The 18847-nt window shown below is 37.9% G+C and overlaps 2 protein-coding genes across 7 annotated transcripts in view; one reads left to right on the top strand and one right to left on the bottom strand.

Moving 5' to 3' along the window:
• The window catches only part of mettl15 (methyltransferase like 15), a 58458-nt gene extending 39962 nt beyond the window's left edge, over positions 1 to 18496 (bottom strand). Inside the window, exons 1-3 of one of the 6 annotated variants that reach the window (XM_046031864.1) lie at positions 18331 to 18496; positions 18002 to 18096; positions 14495 to 14746 (exon numbers count right to left, since the gene is read on the bottom strand). In XM_046031864.1, the coding sequence (XP_045887820.1) occupies positions 14495 to 14746; positions 18002 to 18096; positions 18331 to 18379 (396 nt within the window). In that variant the 5' untranslated portion in view covers positions 18380 to 18496. Of the gene's footprint in view, positions 1 to 14494; positions 14747 to 17616; positions 17969 to 18001; positions 18097 to 18330 lie in introns of those variants that run through there. The other 5 variants (XM_046031865.1, XM_046031867.1, XM_046031868.1 and 2 more) reach the window with 5 other exon arrangements.
• Positions 17888 to 18847, top strand: part of kif18a (kinesin family member 18A) — a 70068-nt gene continuing 69108 nt past the window's right edge. Inside the window, exon 1 of the mRNA XM_046031861.1 lies at positions 17888 to 18274. The gene's annotated coding sequence lies outside the window, so the exon portion shown is untranslated. The remainder of the gene's footprint in view (positions 18275 to 18847) is intronic.

Below are 18847 nucleotides of genomic sequence, written 5' to 3'. Positions count from 1 at the left end.
TCCGGCTCTAGTTATTTCTCACATGTAACTGTTCTTGTTAGGGAGACAACAGTTAATAACTGATAAGGTAGAAACAGTAGCTCAGGCGTCAGGATAGCAGATATCAGTGTTCTATACGAATCTTACAAGGTTGAGTCTTACAAGAATGTTTACAAGAACTTACTGGCTCCACAGATTAGAGTACAACTCATGGATAGTAATAGATTCCCATATGATGCAGCATTGGAGTCTCAACATCAGATAGACTTGTTCTAGGTTAAGGCCAGTTAAAGATGACCTAAGAGGGAAACATACAGGAACTAGGGGAAAGAGAGAAACACAAAAGGGACCCGAAAGAATGATGTTAACCTTCAGATTTGGTGTTGGCACTTGATGTGTTCACATTTTGTATATTGGCACTGCATCTTCTTGGCTGGGATCAATGAACCATGCCACGTTAAGTCTTCATCAGTCTCCAAAACGTCTTCACACCTGAACCTGGCTCACAATAATTCTTTAACACACTGCAGTAGCCAACCTAATGTTAGCTGAAAAGAATGAACAGCTACACCAATTAAAGTGGATTATTTCTTTTTTTGATGTCACCTTTTTGGAACCTAAAGTTTATGGATTAATGGTTGTAAAGGGAGTAGTTTTACAGCTTTGTGTACAGCTGCTGATATATTATGAAGCTTCTTCATCTCCCTTCACTCTACTCACCTCAAGTCAAACACCATAACATCCTCAAGCCCCTCACATGTTTTTACTTTTCTGTCCTTCCTCTCCCTCGTGTACTCTTTTATTTCTCACCACCACATTCAGATAATTTCTGGCAGCTCTGCCTTTACTTTACTCTATGGTTACATTTGTTAAATTTTCAATAAAAATCTGACAAAGAGGAAAACCCCAGTCCCTGTCCTCTACATAAAGCTCAAAAAGCCCATGTCAAGCATCCGCCCACTTCAAGGAGTCCTGAGACTGGCTCTTACACCATGGTGGTGCTGAGGAGATCCCTGGAGAAACAGGATAGCAGGCACTTGCATTTTCACTGAAACTATGAGCCAATATCTCAATATTTACTGTATGTGGGCAACCCAAGGCAATGACTAGTCTTTCTACGTTTTATATGCTGCTTGCATTCTGAAAAAAAAAAAGGTAATTTGAAAGTAATTACATGGTAGAAATTAATTAATCAAGCTTGTCTGAGAACTGTTTTGATCTGTAAAAGTTAAAACATAGCTCAATGTACATAAAGTTGCAACTTTAAGACCTATTCTGGAGCATGAGATTTTGGTAATGTGTGTTTCAGCTGAATATGGGGCCACTGCATGACCAAAACATCCTAGATGCAGAGGATCATCACCTGCACTGTTAGGTAAGCACATTAATCAAGTAACAATCTCCGTGTCAAAAGGATGTGAATGGCATTTTTATTCACCTTATTTATTCTAAACCTTTGCGAATAAAGTCATTTACAGGGGATAGTAAAGCACTGTGATCTGATTTGGAGGCAATGAATGACAGCTGGGAAGGAACTGATTGGACACTGAAAGAAATGGAAAGGGAGGGACCTCTACTCTGTGCATGAGTCATCACTCTCCACCCCCCACCCCCCCTAAGCCAAACTGTCTGTTTTTGTCCTGCAGGTTGGAGATTTACTGAGCTACATTTTCTCTGCAAGAAAAATTTGTTTTTGCATAACACTGAATGCAGACCTATACAATCAAATTCATGTGCATTACAACAAAAGGTCTGGGGACTGTTAAAAAAAAATACTTTCCAGTCGGTACAAGATATCCTACACATAAATGTATGTGTTTGATTATAACAATGTCTTACATCAGGAGGGTGCTGAGTCTGCTATAATGTAGTTATACAAATACCAGCCTGTCTGGCTTTAACTATAAGGATTTAGCACCTAAAAATTATATAAAATGACAACTTCCAGGTTATACATCCTTACATCAGCCGCACTTCTCTGCTGTGTAGCGGTGGGAGACAGCAATTCATAATAATCAAATTAATGTTTCCCACGGTCTAGCAAGTTAGTTTTGGGGTTGAAAATAGGGGCAAGTGGGTTGCGGTGTGTGAAATTCTCCTCATTACTATGATTAGACTAGTCAAATAAATATTCAAGAGGACTATATTTGTGCATTTGTTATTTTATTCTGTTAGTTATAAGCTAAGGAGAAGCTTTGGCAACCTTACTGCTGCAATGTTAAAGTCCTCCTCCATTCACAATTGTGCTCTGATAATTGTTCACTTGGATGTTTGACCTTCACTGTGCAGAATGATGTGTGTGCAGAGTTTGACACTAGAAGGCTGTTTTCACATTCATCTGCTGAAAGAGGAAAGTCTGTTTGGGCTCACCTTGAATCTGGGTTTAATACGTGTTTGTCTAGCCAATCGTGGTCCAATATGCAACTTACACACATGTGATGTGGAAACATGAATCCAGTGCACATACACAAAGAAAGGTGAAGTAGGAGATGTCATGTGCCCAGTTAAATGTCTGAAACAAAAAATATTTGCATATTCATAGATTCTGGATTTATCCATAAGAAAGGCTAGATGAAATCTAAAATGACTAAGACTTTTAACCTAAGTGATTTAACATTTATGTGGAAAAATCATATCAGAAATAAATTATTATTAAAAACAAAGTATTGTTATGTCTTAAAACATCTTAGGAGGGGATCTTTAAGAAGAACATTACATTCCCAGAAACCAGAAATGCATTACACTTTATGTTGGTAAAATCACAGACACCAGTAGATTCCTAATGTTCATTATTGGGATATGACACTGTTCCATTTCCTAGCGTTGAGCTATGTCTGCAATTTCCAAAAAGTAGAGTATATAACATTCACTGGGCACATACCGGCTACTGTACCTTGACTTCTTCCTCTGTCTTTAAGAAAAAATTGGTGTGAGCTACGAGTGTCCATAGACATGACATGGTGAGATACATAATGCATTATATTAAATGTGTTTAGAAGTCTTCCAAAAATGAGAAATATGACACATATGAAACATTTTTGGTCTGCTGTCCTGATGGTAAAGGCATGGCTACATTTAGGGAAAGAAGAAAAACTCCCTAAGATCATGGTCATGCTAAATAAGTAAGGGGAAAGCTATGGTTAGGTTTAGACATCTACAACTACTAGAGCAAAGTTAGGGAAAGGTCACCTTCACAGTTAAAAGAAACAAACAGTAAGGGAGTAGGAGAATATGCAAACCCTGGTCTGTCGAAGGAACGCTATATACTAGGGATTGTAAGATTCATCAGTTTACATCGGTACACCGGCGTAAAAGTTCAAGATGCAATTGGCCCAATTAAAAAATTGTGCACCGCTTACATTTAACTTGAAATGTATTGTTTAGTTACATCTTTGCATCTGTAAAATATGATTTCTTTATATACAATAAAGGTAGAGTCCCTATGCATTTATTATGTAGAAATGTGACCTATTAGTTGGTATCAAATTGTTTACATTACATTTAGATTAATTCCTCCTTAAGAGTTTCCCTCATCTCAACTCCTGCCAGTGGCCTGTTGGCTACTAAGGAGGCTGAGGTGTGTCACATTAGATTAGATGGAGGAGGAAGAGCTAAATCAAACGTTCAAGAGAGACACACAAGACACATGCAATTCACTAAAGATGCCGTGCCACTATAACGTATACAAGCAGCACAACTAATCTAAAAGCTAACTCACCTGAAGTGGCGACATGGCGTGAGTGTGGAGATGCCTCCCCCACCCCCTCGGATTCAGCTCTAGATAGCGGTACCGCTGGGACTAGCGACTTGTGAGCAAAGTATTGCAATTTCCTAAAATTGTTTAACTGTTGTGTGAGGGATTATAAAAGTGTAGCTGGAGACAGAGAGCAGGAAAGAAGGACTGGTTTAAGCAAGGTCCAGATCCAGGTCTTATTTAATCTTTTGTCAGATACATTTTTAGAGGTTAAAAAGAAACTAAGATGATAAATGAGATGCTTACATAGTTGCAGTACAAGAGAAAAAAATATGTGAAGTAATTTATGATATAGTTCATTTATGATTTATACAATCTAGGGCTGGGCGATATGGCCAATAATGTTATCACAATAAAAATATTAATATCGTTTGATAGCAATAATTGTCACAATAAATGTCAAATCATTATTTCTTAGAAGTTTAAAGGCTGATTTTTGCTTCTTAATGAAAGCTGAGGAACCCAGATGGTTAATTGTGGTTTTAAACTATTCTTTATGTACAGAACATGACAAACACTTGCCAAACAGTGGATCATTTCACAAAGCTGAGGTAGAACATTCAAAACAATTATGATAAAATCTTTTTTCAACAAATATGCATGAGTAAAATTAAGCAAAATCTTTTTTCAGTCCCCTGTCCTCAACAAAATAAATATAGATAAAGGAAAAATAAATTTCTAATTAATTCTTCGTGATTCAAACATTTATTTAACTTTTGTTATATTGTCATTGAAGAAAATTATATTGCGATAATCATCGTTTTATTGCCCAGCCCTAACACAATAAACTAAAATCAAACTCTCTGTACCATATTGCATAGGTTATACTTATTCTTCTGCATCGCATCATATCGCACTGAATTATATTGTGTGGAATAAATCATGTCAAATCGCAATAAGTGTTAATACTATTGTACCACATTGGTAGTTCCTTTATATGCATCTTTAATGTATCGGAAGGTTGGCAGTGCATTGAGATGCATATCGGATTGGCCTCAGTAATAGAGATGCACATCCCTACTACATACTGCCACTCCTCCCTATGACATTTTGCTGCCCTGCACACTACCTCTAGCATTGGCACTGAATGTAAACATTGGCTATTTTAAGCAGTCTGAAGTACTATTACTGTCTTTTTTCTGAATCGGACTGTCTCTTGTGAAAATGGAAACTTCTTGTTTTCAATCTGGTTCTCTAACCACATATGCTGTTATTTTGACATGCTCACAAATGCATAGTTGTTAAAATACAAAATATAGACTACTAACTTCCTGTGGATAGGAAACGCCACAAACTGTAACAGAAATTCCAAAAGGCTATTTCTTTGTTTTAACAGGAAACAAGAAATAAGGTCAACAATGATGCAGTGAATCTATTCAAAATGATTACGTGCTTCATTGCTCTTCTTCACTGCTCTGAAAGATTTCTCTTAAGTGTGACACTACTGCCAAATACAGTGTGCCATGGAAACAATGCAAACTATATAAAGCCCAAGAGAAAACAGAAGATACACTGAAAAGAGGGGGTGGAATCATCTAACTATATTCACAAAATGTAAAGAAGCATCAGGAAAGATGGTTTCTCTCCTGAAGGTGAATTTCATGGTACTAAAGGAAGACAAAAGAAGAACAGGGCCAAGTCCATTAGGGAGTGCAAAGAGGAGTCGAGCTAAATGAAGGCTTCATGGTGGAAGACATGGTAATAGGGAAAAGACATCTAGAGGCATTTAAGAAGATGCTTCCAGTAGTAGTAGAAGACTAGGTTGACAATACAATGTGAAATGAAAGGATCTAGGGAATGGGGTGGGGGCAGTGGATATGGCTTGGGGGAGGGGGGTGAGCTCAGAGGGAAGCTTCGTAGTGCAACGCTACCTACTGATAAAGTTGCCATGGGCCTTTCCATGACTGGTATTATCATCAGTCCACCAATGTTTTATACCAGTTTTAAAAAAAGGTGGCGGTACTATAAAGGCCAGAGTGCATCATATTTTCAGTGTAGTTAAAGCTACAAAACAGAATAGACATACTGTAGGCATATATATTATAATCTTTTGTATTTTCCTTATTGATTGCCTCAGTGTCAGAGGGTGACCATATTCATAGTGTTAGCCAATTAGGTAGAATTGCCATATTGTTTCAGTTTAGTTATTAACTCTGACATCATGTTCATCTCAGCAGTTTTCTGTTTGGAAGGGAGGATTATTTTGCTCGAACCAATAGGTAGAGTGACGTATATATCCCACCAACTTAGCTTTCAGTCAACACGACAAGGTGTGGATGCTAGAAGCAGTTAACAGTTGTCCCGTGGAAAGCTTGTACGAATCACAGTTGTGGGCAGCAAATCGAGAGATCTGCAACCAGGCTATCATGGTATTAACTTCTCACAAATTTCCATTGTCTCACAGTCATAGTGTCCATTACTAAATTGTATTTTCATCATCATCGTGGTATGAAAACACACAATAAGCTAAACGGCTTTTTTCATTCTTTCTAAACTTCACTAAGTATTTTGATATCAGGAATTACTTTTTTTATTGACATTTTATATTGGTTTCCAGTGAGATATTATGGAGTTTATATAGTGACTTTGCTGTTGTAAAATTTACTGTTGCTGCTCTAGAAACAACATTTAGTAATATTTAAAATATTTAAAATTCTAACCCTGTTCTGAAGTTAAAGACAACCTGCCTTACATAGGAACTGTGTAGCTAACATGCACACAATGTTACCGCACATTGCAGATTTTCCTCATATTATGCGGGCCAGAACTGTCGTTTGTAAAGGCGGAAATGACCAAGGGTCAGACTTTGAGCTGACACTCGGACAAATGGGCAAGTGGTCAGTCTCTGGAGCCTTAGGCTGCCTAGAGGGTACGTAAGCAAGTGTATGAGGGCTGCCTCTCACCAGGACACTGCGGATGTAGTGAGGATGAAATTTACTACATCTAGCACTGCTGTCAGTGTGCATATATTTGCTTCAGGTACTCATCAGTAGGAGGTGATGGTGTAACATCTGGGCTCTGAAGCATTACTTTTAAGAGTGCTGTACTGACAAGAGGATGACGCAAACCTCATGGGACGTGAGAATTGATGCAATGGTCCTCAGAAGGGCTTTCCCTCAAATGCTTGAGATGGGAAAAGATTGCTCCCATCGTTGTGCTTAAGAAGAACCAAGCAGGTATTTAAGATTAAAATTAAGCAAGGTGTCTGCAGTATTGTTTCTATAAAATCAGCGAGCCAGAGCAGGGAAATTCTGGTTAAACGGTGGAGGTAGACGTGGTGTGTAACAGTGAGAAGGAAGCGCGGAAACTACAGTTACTGGTTTAGTTAGTAGGTTTAAGTAGTGTCATGTAGTGTCGAGCGGACATGCTCTTCCCTGCCAAACTAGTCAGGAAACAAAGCAGGCAAGAAGTGGGAGCACTCCAGCTGAAAACAACAGCACTTTATCTGATTACTGCTGGAAATATAGATCATGTTGGCTACATAGATTAGGTCACTGCAACTGACTTTTATCAGTGAAAAGGTACAACAGCAGTTTAATAAAGATCATTTAGATGCAGGAACACATGCTGAGGAAGATAAGTAAGAGAGTATACATCACACCTGTTTTAAATTACCTTCACAAGGGCCAGGTTTATAACACTATTTGGAGAGATTTTACAACTGGAAAGTCGACAACAAAGATTTTGTCCTCCCTCTCAACAATAAGGCTAAGAGTGGAATTACCCCGTTTGCATGTAACTTGCATACATTCGACTGGCCAACCTTGCCGGATGACATTGCATCATGTTGTGCCAGAAGTTGAGCCAAGGGCCCATTTTACCACATGTGCAACAGGCGAGCTGCAATTTACAACATGAGATCATTTCCTCTCGCTAATTTTGACCTGTTTCAATTACAAAAACAAACGCCATACTTGCAGCTCATGAGCAAGCCCTGTAAGACTCACAAATGTATTTGCAATTTGAGAGCAACAATCATTTCTGAAACGTGACGCTGCCACCATTTACGATCTGTGTGTAAGCAGTGCTCACAAATTGCTTTTGTGAAATGGGCCCCACCTTTGATGACATTACACAAACAGCAAGGGTGTGCTGGCTGGTGTTTGCGGACCAGGACGTTTTCATCAACATCCCTGCTTACACGCACATCACTACTCATCTCTAGTGTTTCAATATGGCAATATGGTAGTAGAGCTCGTAAGTTTGGCTAGGCTTTACAACAAAATGAGATCGCTGTTTCGCACAATTTCATGATGGACAAACCATTCATGTAGCAAGGTATAAAAATGCACTACAAAATCAGTTAGTGCTGATTCAAATTCAAGTTAAAAACAAAAAACACAATATCTAAACATGCATGATAAATCCCCCTTTCGGAACATCTAACTTGTAAATAAAGGTATTCTTTTTGCCATCAGGACATTTTTATAGTGTAATAGTATGACAGGAAGTGGAACCATTTGATAAAGAAAACAGAATCAATCAGAAAAATAAGAAGTAAACTAAATCTAAATGTAACTAATAGTAACTAGATTAAATGCTAAATGTTTTGTCATCTAATTATCCAGAACATATTTAAAAGAAAGACTACTGAGATAATGCAGTTGGACCTCACACAAACACCATTTGAAGATGTGTTGCAGGAATGAGTCATCTTAATCCAGCTGTCCACAGGGCATGTATCTGATTAGCATACCCACTCTCACACACCAGGAAAAAATGTAAATATTGCAATAAAACCTGCTGTAATAGTATCAATTCAGCATTGAGGAGGGGTTTTCAGTGTCTTTTTGACTTAATTTAGCAAAATATTGGATACATGTGAGTTTAGAGTTATGCAGTTTAAATAATTGTTATTAAAGCTATATGCAAATACAACTCTCAGTAATTGATGTTGTAGCAGCACTCCTCTCCAGTTTACCCCTTATTTGATGTTATGTGCATGCATCTCTCTTTCTCTCTTCGTCTCTCTCTTTGTCTGTCTCTCTCATACAAAACACACACACACACACACACACACACACAAATACACACGCACACAGAGTCAATGTTGTTATGGCAAATTCAATCTAACATTAATAAAGTCCAACATTTGGGAAAGTATTTACTTTTAGGGGGACATTTAAGCTTTATTGGACAATATACTGTACCGTAAGCTGTAAGAGTTACAGCTTTGTAAGCAATGTAGCAAAACTGGAAAGGTGAGCAAATACAATTTGGAGGGTGGGAGGGAGGTTTACTTGAGCTAGGCTATAATAGATACCATCTGCTCAGGTAGGTGCAGGAAGGCTTGCTTTATTTGTTAAAGTTGTTGTCGTTAAAGTGAACCTGCAGCTGAAGAATGTGTAAGATGGAAGGACTAAAACAACTCTACAGGAAGGTGAAGCACCCACGAACAGGTTGTCTGCTCAGCAAGGCTGAACAATTTGGCGCTCTGTAGACTGAGGCACCCCATTTGGCTAATGAAGTCCCAGACTGTCTTCACACCACACCCCCACCCACCACTCCACTATGAAATGTTCTACTCATGAAAGTAATGAGGCAGGGAGGGAGAAAGACTCTTCTGGCCACTGATAACCTCAGACTAAACTTGCAACCTTACGAGACAAGGGCCTAATATCTGGCCGTCAATCAGCCCCAGCATCCCTGGCTGGAGTGTTTAATTACAAGGATCAATTATTTACCAGCCTCCTCTTTCACTCCTCAGTGCTCCCAAAAAAGGAGTGTAAAGAAAAAAAAGAAAATACATGAAAGACCCAGAAGAGGTTGTGGTGGCAAATTTAGAACAGAGAAAATAAGTTGCTTGTTCCAGATAATACAGACAGTGTTTATGCTGTGCATTATATATGACAGATAAGTTTGTCTGGGCTGTTAAACCTTTTTAAAGGATGACTACTAAACAACTTCAATAGGTGTTGTCAGATTAATGATTAATACAAGCTTAAAGAGCAAAATAACATTTGAGTACCTACAAATACACAACCCATTACAGAAATTAAAAATAAAGGTAAAGGATTACATAAACTGAAATATATGAACCTTTTATAATGCGCTTTTATTTATGTTATTTTAAAAAAGAAAAGATCCCCTGTATTTCAAATGTACTGCTGAAGCCATTTCTTGACTTCAGTTCCATGACACAAACACCAACTGCAAGGCTTTTAACTAATTTGAAGAGACAAGATCATATTACCCCCTTTGCTTGTATTCACAACAGCGCTTCACCTGGCTGATGCTGAGAAAAAAAAAGTCATGAAACAGATAAAGTCACAAAATAACATTTATCTGAAATAGAGTACATTTCAAATACTACAGTTCATGCACTAATGAAGATCATAAAGAAAGTATATATCACACATATTTAAATGTCCTTTAACTGCTGCCTGTCAGTTTTACAGTAGAGGTTTTATAGATTGTATATTAAGTTTCTAAATAGTCTTGCACAAAAGTGCAAGGTACACCCTGTACTGTAGATATAGAGAGCAATTTTTCACCTCAGCTCAACCAAAATTCAGCTGTAAGACTTTAAACTAATTTAAAAGAGACAAGATCATATTAACCTCATGTATGCCCCTATTTACAAGCTGGTACATTCAGTACCTGGTAAAAACACTGATGAATGTTCCCTCCCTGACAACCTTCATGAACTATAAATTCCACAAAAACCACATTTAAAGTAAAAATGTCTAAATGACAGATAAAACAGACTACTTAACTACTGTTTCAAGTCACACAGCTGTATACTACTTTTCCTAGTCTGTGTTCTATCTTGCATCTAAAAATGCAAAAAGAAAAAAAAAAAAATACACTGAGAAGTAGCAGCTGGCAGAGTGTTATGTGGTCATCTATCCATAGAACATAGTGTCTCTTCATGTGTCCGAATTACAGCCAGCCAAATAACCCAAATAACAGGGGATGTGAAAAATGCAGCACTCAACTAAGTCTGCTGTGGTTCCGGCCCTTAACAAGCTACAACACCTGTGATTTGTGGTTTGCCTGTTGTGCTGTATTTTTGTGCTAGATTTCCATTGTCATCATGAGTCTAGCCTGGTTCATGCTATTTATGGTGTGCAAACTCCACATCGGCGACCACCTGCTTTTACATAAGCTAGCATTAATGCTTCCGTTTCTTTCATGGTGACCCCAGACTTAAAAAGCTCAGAGCTTTGGTGGTCATAAGAACAGTTTGTACTTTGACAAGTTTTTTTTACCATATCCTGTTGTTGCATTTAAATTTGCTTACTAAAGAGGTAAGTGTATCAGCATTTAAGAAGTCATGTTAGTTGACCCCAATCAAATTATACAGACTAATCATTTGATGACGTTAACACTAAAATAACTATAACTAAACAAGAATGAAACAGAAAGCAATAGTGACTGTGAACAGGATGAAATGTGTCTGTCGAAACTTCTAGACGACTGGCCTGGTACCTTGGGTGGTGCTCGCATTTCAGCAACATAATTATATATGCCAAAGGAAATAATTGTTTTACTTGTCTTATAAATTATAAAACTAAGTAATTTATTCAAAATCAATACTAACATTTCCTCAAGCCAATACTTGTTAGGAATAAGAAATCTCCTGTCACATTGACACATGACAAGGATATAACTTTGTTGACAGAGATCAAAAAGTACAAGGTATAATATGCAACTGTCCAACAAATACATATTATTCACATAATCATGCTCAAAAATGAGTTGATTGTTGAAAGACTCTGATATTGATCTAAAAAAGTAGTAACACTTATGGCCTCGTTGATTCCACAAGGGGGAGTGTTTTGAGACTGAAATGTAAGAGTAGGCAGCTCATTTCTCCTTCTACAGCAGCACAGGGTTTTTCCCCTGGACTCTCAACTGATGGCTCATTAATCTATTCTAGAGGAGGTCCCCTAGACAAGCAGCCTGCGCCAGTGGAGGTCTCCTCATGCTCCTTCCTTTTCAGCACAGTTCTTTTACTTAACGATGAGTATTACCGAGTTGAAGTAGAGGTTTCATAAAAGCATTCTTTACATCAAAACTTTACCTTGACACATCTAAAATATTATAGTTTAAAATGTCGGTACCATAAACAAAAATAGGGGAAAGAGCACCATAGTTATATATAGTTTACCTGTGGTCCATGTATAAATAAATCTTTTGGGGACAATTAAAATAGACACCACATGTCATGGATATCTGGCCTGTACTTTTAAGGCTATTTTGCTTTTGACAACAGTTTTGGAAAGACAGACACACTGAGAGAAGGACAGACTAACCGCCCACCCATGAAGAAAGAAAAGAAAAAAATGTTTTTAAAAATTACGATCGAAATTCTCATAATTTAACTTTATATTATATCGACGCTATAATTAAATTACTATTAGACATGCTAAATGGCTAGCCTGATAATCCCACTGAATTTCTGCTTTGTTACTATATCAATCGCTGAACAATTCAGAGATGTGGTCTGTGGTTGTGGGGTCTGTAACCAGGCTACTAAATAGCAGCAAAGCCTTTACAATAACTTATACAATAGCTTGCTAATGCTCGGACAATGTTTCATCGGCAGCAGATAAATTCAAATTGTGCCATCCCAAGAACTGTCAAAACCATTTCATGTCATATTTAGTGAATACTTGCATCAAAATGGAAAAAGCTCTTCCCATTTTGGGGGACATGAGTGTCTGTGCCAAATTTATGATGGCAAACCATCCAATAAATATTGAGACATTTCACCCCAAATATGAGCACATCGAGGCTCTAGAAAAAAGATCAGATGATCCCCAAAGTCATAGGGTGCGTAGTCGAGGAACCAAAAATATCTGCACACACTTTTGTGCCAATCAATCTAGTAGATGTTGAGATATTAAGGATAAGCAAAACCTTTTCTTCTTCATACAGAAACACATTATACCAAGTAAGGAAACTCAAAGCCATTGCATGGGACCTTTAAGTCAATTAGTGGTGAGATGTCTACATCTTTGTTAAGTAGAAAAGAATGTATGCTTTCAGTGAAAATATATATTATCAATTCAGATCCAACAAGCATGATGGCCATTTGTAAAACTGTGAAAATCAGCTACCTGCATACACATTTACAGCCAGCTGTCCTGTGTGGGAGGCAGCAGGGCACTGAAGGCTCCATTTACACACTTTGGTTTAACTGCAGTATTTGCTCTGACACCCATCATCGCTTAAGTACTCCATTCATACATACTCTGCTTCAGCTGACAAGAGCAATTACATTTTCGTGATTATTTTACAATAGCCATTCAAATTATTAATCTCACTGCCCTCAGTGATTTCAGCTGACATTTGTCTGATATTAAGAGTAGGTTTTCCTCCTCACAGCAACTGATCTGTTAGTGACACCATCACTTAACCACCACATATCTGACTGCTTAAATGGCAGCTCTGTCAGAGCGTCATGTCAGAATTCAGATTTCTGTTTGTCTGACGGAGACTGACAGAGCATGTGGCTGTCTCTACAGAGTTATAATTTAGCTATATGAACATCAGTGATAGCACCCTAATAAGGGTTGCAATGTTGCTCTTGTTATAGAACCAGTGAAACTGCAACATCACATATGTGACATCACATAAATAAGTAAATCAACAGACATCTGCAGTGAAGCAGCATTTCAAACATGACTTCTGAATTGTACCATGAAACATTTATACAGAACGTCAAGGGAGGTCTACAGCAAGTACTGTACAAAAAAATCTATCAAACAGTTTTTAATAGCATCTGATTGGCAAGCTGTCTTGGGACAGTTGGCAAATGGGCGGGCAGCGGAGGAGTTTAGAGGTGCTAAAGTTCAGGCAGGAGCGACGCAGCACCCTGTGTCCTGCCAACAGCCTTACAGTGGCGCAATTCCTGACTAAGTTGTTGACCCATGGCCCCCACCTGTCTTGACCATGCATTATATAGGGAGGGGGGAATCGCTTCCCCTCCTATCCTGCCTGCCACACCAGAAGGCTTTTGACTCATACCCATCTGTCCTGGTAGTACATACATTAAGTGAAAGCCAAATTACTGCCACCCTGTCCAATTCATGTGTGCTTTTACAGCAACAAGTCGTTACATCATGTGTGAACTGAATTTTTACCTTAGCAACAAACATCTCAGTAAAGAGGGTAATTATCAGTGGAGACACTGGTGTTATTACATTTTGTATCCAATTTAAAACCAATAAGCGTACTTGTTACAAAACGACTGCAATAAATCTAGTCTTTGTGAAACTTAGAATATACATTGTTTTTGATCAGGGAGGTGTTGATTCAACTCTGCAGTAGTTTTTGAGACTGTAGTTAGTGGTGGTGTTGAAACAAAATGTATGACACTGATAGGTGTTTCAAATGTTCTGACACACATTCGAAGGACGGAATATAAGAAACACCTCTCAATATGAGTTAGCATGCCTATGCCATTACCACAGCAACCAAGGCAGGCCGGATAACAACACCTGAAAATACAAATTTAACCTAATCACTTTCTAATATCAGTGAAGGCAGTCAGTCTTAGATATTCAATTTAGTCACACATCAGATCTGCCTGCAGTCTGAACATATTCTAGGAGCCACCTAATGTGGAAATACATCAGTGGGTGAATACTTTCTATTTGCAATAATGGTAATAGGAAAGATGTAAAATTACACCATTACTTTTGTTTGAATATGTTCACACGACACTCACTTGGTCTGAAATAACTTTTGACAGACACTAACTTTCTTAAGGACATCAAGAAGCTTGCACAAATAACAAAGATGCAAACATACCTGACCTAGTTGGATGTCTAAGTAATGAAGCACCTCTTTCAACATGACAGGCATATGAGGAGGCTTTTCGACTGAAACAGGAGACAGTTCTTCAGATCTGTCCAGGGGACCGGGACCAGAAGATACACAAACTGTAGAACAGTGCACGCTTAACTTCAATGACCTCCATGCTCTCCACACAGCCAGATTTGTTTTCTGTAATACCTGGTTGGAGCGCACAGACATGTAGGAAATCATGATCCTTCTGATAACCTACGGAGAAAATAAGAGCAAAGATTTGTGGTGATTAGAGCTGCAACTAACGATTATTTTCATTGTCGAATAACCAAGAGAATAATCGACAGATTGGTTGTTTGGTCTATAAAATGACAGAAAATGGTGAACAAAAAAAAATGTCGATCAATGTTTCCCAAAGCCCAAGATGATGTCCTCAAATGTCTTGTTTTGTCCACAACACAAATATATTCAGTTTACTGTCATAGAGGAGTAAAGAAACCAGAAAATATTCACATTTAAGAAGCTGGAATTGATACTATAACTGATTAATCAATTGTCATAATAGTTGCCGATGAATTTAATAGTTGACTACTAATCCATTAATAGTTGCAGCTCTAACACTGATATAAGCAGAAACATAAAGTGCTTAAGGCAATTAAGAGGAGCAGGGTTTTGTAATGCTGCTGAATATGGGTGAGTATTTTGAAAGTTAAAAGACAAAGATGGAGTTCTGGACTTCAACTGACAGGGGATTGCTGATTTGAAAATAACTTACTGTAAGTTTTTGTAGTTGCTTTGCTATTATGCTAAGATATTTTGCCTTCATCATAGGAGTAAATAGACAGAAATCTTATCGTGCAGACTTAGAAAGTAGCTTTGAAATTTCCAGACGGGATCAGAATTTTTAACTGACTTAAAAAGCTGGACACCAACCAACCAAAGGAGGGCATCAGAGTTTTAACAGTTTAAGCCAGTTGAAATCACTCTGAAGGTTGAACCCCTCCAACAGCACACATATGTGGTTCATATACTGCATCACCACCACAACCTTTTGCTGATTAGTTGAACATTTTGGCATTCGACATAAACAATAGTGCCTGCATCAGGCACTAAAGTCAGCCACATGGTTAAAAAGGTATTCAGGTGTTTCCTGGCAACAAGATGTATTGGAAAATTAGAGCTCAGTTAGTGGTGTATGGTTATAATAAAACAGAAATATGTGCAGAAGCTGAGGGAATTTAACAAGTGTGCGAATGGCACTGATGAACGCAAAGCTAATGTTCAATGGCAGCAAAGAATAACACAATTTTAAAAGGGGTGGCAATAAAAATATTGAGTGATGTTGCATGATTGCTGTCAGATTATGGGCCATACCTGCTGTACCTTCCAGGAATCCTTTTCAACTTCTCATATAATATATTATTACATTAACAGTGTGTGTATCTAGATGTAAATCAAAATATTACATCTTTCAGGTAAGGTAAGCTATACATCAGACCGGCATCATGTCATCAAGCAGCAAGCATCAAGGCACCCGTTTGGGGGAAAAGAATTGCACTTTCACATAACAAGAGAAACAAGGAAATGCTGCAAAGTTGTTGTATAGCATGTTGTAAAACAAATGAGCATACAAATCCAGATCTGATTTGAGGCTTATAAAACATATGAATATTTACTGATGATAGGTAGTGTGGTAAATGAATAAATAATGCCGGTGATAGTTACTACTGATGGATAGCTAGCTTGAGTGGGAGGCATCTGGAGGACAGCCATACAGTAGCCGCATCAGACTGTCGTCTCCAGCTAAATCTCAGCCTAGCCTAGCTCAAACAGTGGGCTAGTATTAACATGTTGGTTATTTACAAACAACACATTGCCTAAAGATACCTGTGGATTCAATCAGATGTCAGGATAAGCAATTCCCTGATCCACTGGGACAGTGGAAGACAGAAACTTTATTAATTTAAGTATCCCAAATGCATAAGGTTCAGGCAAGGTTGCAAAATAATTATTAGAAATGTCTATAAAACAAAGGTTGTTTGCTTTAGACAAAATGAATGCATATGCACTTTAAACACACTTTCAAAATTGTAATGCATGACACATCAGATTGCCCAGACACGCATTGGATCTTCAATTTTCTATCCCTCACAAAGGGGCGTGGCCATTACTTATATTAAGTACTCATATGTGCTGGTGTGGTGTAAATTATGTTCTAATGATACTAGGGCTGGGCAATAAAATAATAATTATTGCGACATAATTTTAAATGCTAGACTTAATTCATTTGAATCATGAACAAATTAACACCTGATTTTTCTATTGAAATATTTATTTTGTTGAGGAAAAGGGACTGAAAAAAGATTTTACTCATGCATATTTGTTGAAAAAAGATTTGATCATAATTGTTTGGAATGTTCTACCTCAGATTTGTCAAATGATTCACTGTTTGGCAAGTGTTTGTCAAGTTCTGACGATAAAGAATAGTTTAAAAACCACAATTAACAATCTGGTTTCTTCAACTTTCACTCAGGAGCAATAATCAGCCTTTAAACTTTAAAGAAATAATGATTTGACATTTATGGTGATAATTATCGATATCAAATTATATGAATTTTTTTATCATGATAACATTTTTGGCCATATCACCCAGCCATAAAAATTACATCAATGGATACCTTTACTGGAAGAGCACAGGCAAATGAATGATATTTTGAGCATACTGTATACTTTTAATCACATGTGAATAATTTTGTAATTATTTTTAATCCGTGTCATCAAATTCAAATGTCAAAAAAGTAGATCGTCACAACTTAAAGTAACGTTGTCTCACACAGACATAACAGGGATAGGATAAAAACGATATTATTATTTAACGTAATTAGGTATTTTATTCGAGGACCCATGATTCTAACGTTAGCTACGCCCCTTTTCTTATTATGCTACTTAGCTGCTAGCCATTAAGCTAGGAGTGGGTAACAGGTCACATAACTTTACACTAACTTACTGTGTTGTTGGTAGCAGTTAACAAGGTGATTTCATATAATCAAACGCGTGTAACCAAGTGTTATGTTGCCATTTTGGAAAACAGTTTTGGTGTGAAGCAGGTTAGCTAAGTAACTCACCTCGATAAAAACACCAGAGTTAACGTGGGGAAATGTGTAGGAGTGGGTGTGGATATTCAATATCTTGGGAGATGCCCGTTACTGAGGTGTTATGCAACGTCTGGCACACTGTTAGTTGCTCTTTATCACATGTATAGTAACTGTAACGGCAACGTTAGTGGTGATCCTTTGCTGGCGATGCATTTTACACCTGACGATAGAGCGATGTTAGATATTGTTGCTATGCCACCATGTTGGATGACGGCGCGCAGTTAGCTACACAAACTGTCAACGATTATACGAAAATGAACGCTACAGTACATTCAGTTACATTTTAAAGCCTTTAACCAAGGTGAAGTATGCCGGAGAACAGTGTCTAGACCTCGGGAAGTTAACTGTAGCTTACCGTAGTGGACGAGAGTAGCTCCGCCTTCTTCAGCAGCAGCATGTCCGCCGCGTCACTATGGTCCGCCCAATGACCAGTGACTCGCATCCAATCTGCTGCGACAGAGGAAGAGGGCTTGTTTTTGAAAATATTGGCGCTTGTCGTGCTAGCTATGGCCACTTAAGCTTCGCTAGCGAGTTTATTTTTGTAACCCCAAAATACGTGTGTCTTATCAGAGAAAGTTACCGTGGTAATGAAATGAAAGATAACCTCTGACAAAGTTACTGACAAAAGGTAAGGCGTAATCGCACACGGTACGTTCAACATAAAGACAAAAAACGCTAACTTACCGTTGGAAGTTGTGCGAGAGCTAACATTAGCTAACTTAGGCGTTAGCATGATAGGGTTGGTTTCATATTAAGTGGTTTTTAAAAACGTAATTTTGTACTGTGTGCTTGAATTTAAATATTTATGCTAATATTTTAAAAAGCACTGAACGTTAACTAGCAATAAAGACAATGTCGTATTTATATCCATACATTTTTGTGACTCGTAACTAGTCATTAACGTTAACGTTACTAGACTTGAATGTGTTGCGCCGTTATTTTTGTCTCATTGTTGAAACGTACCAGTTGATTTACCTCTAACGTTACCAAGAGCAACTGCCACCCAGCCTCTAACTTAAAACGTTAACCTTAGTGCTTTCATTCTCTTGTAATGTCTAGCAATGGTGCAAGGGAATCACTTTTGATTATCTGTGCAATGGTAGGGACAACAGCCTGCATATAGATATAACGTTAGATGACATAAACATTGCACGTCCAGTCTTAATAAGTAGGCCTACACCTGGCTAAAACCAATGCATTT

The sequence above is a fragment of the Micropterus dolomieu genome, linkage group LG20, assembly GCF_021292245.1.
Source record: "Micropterus dolomieu isolate WLL.071019.BEF.003 ecotype Adirondacks linkage group LG20, ASM2129224v1, whole genome shotgun sequence".
In the NCBI taxonomy this organism is placed as follows: domain Eukaryota; kingdom Metazoa; phylum Chordata; class Actinopteri; order Centrarchiformes; family Centrarchidae; genus Micropterus; species Micropterus dolomieu.
Note: the sequence above shows the minus strand (reverse complement) of the source record. Positions and strands in the feature narration are given on the sequence as shown.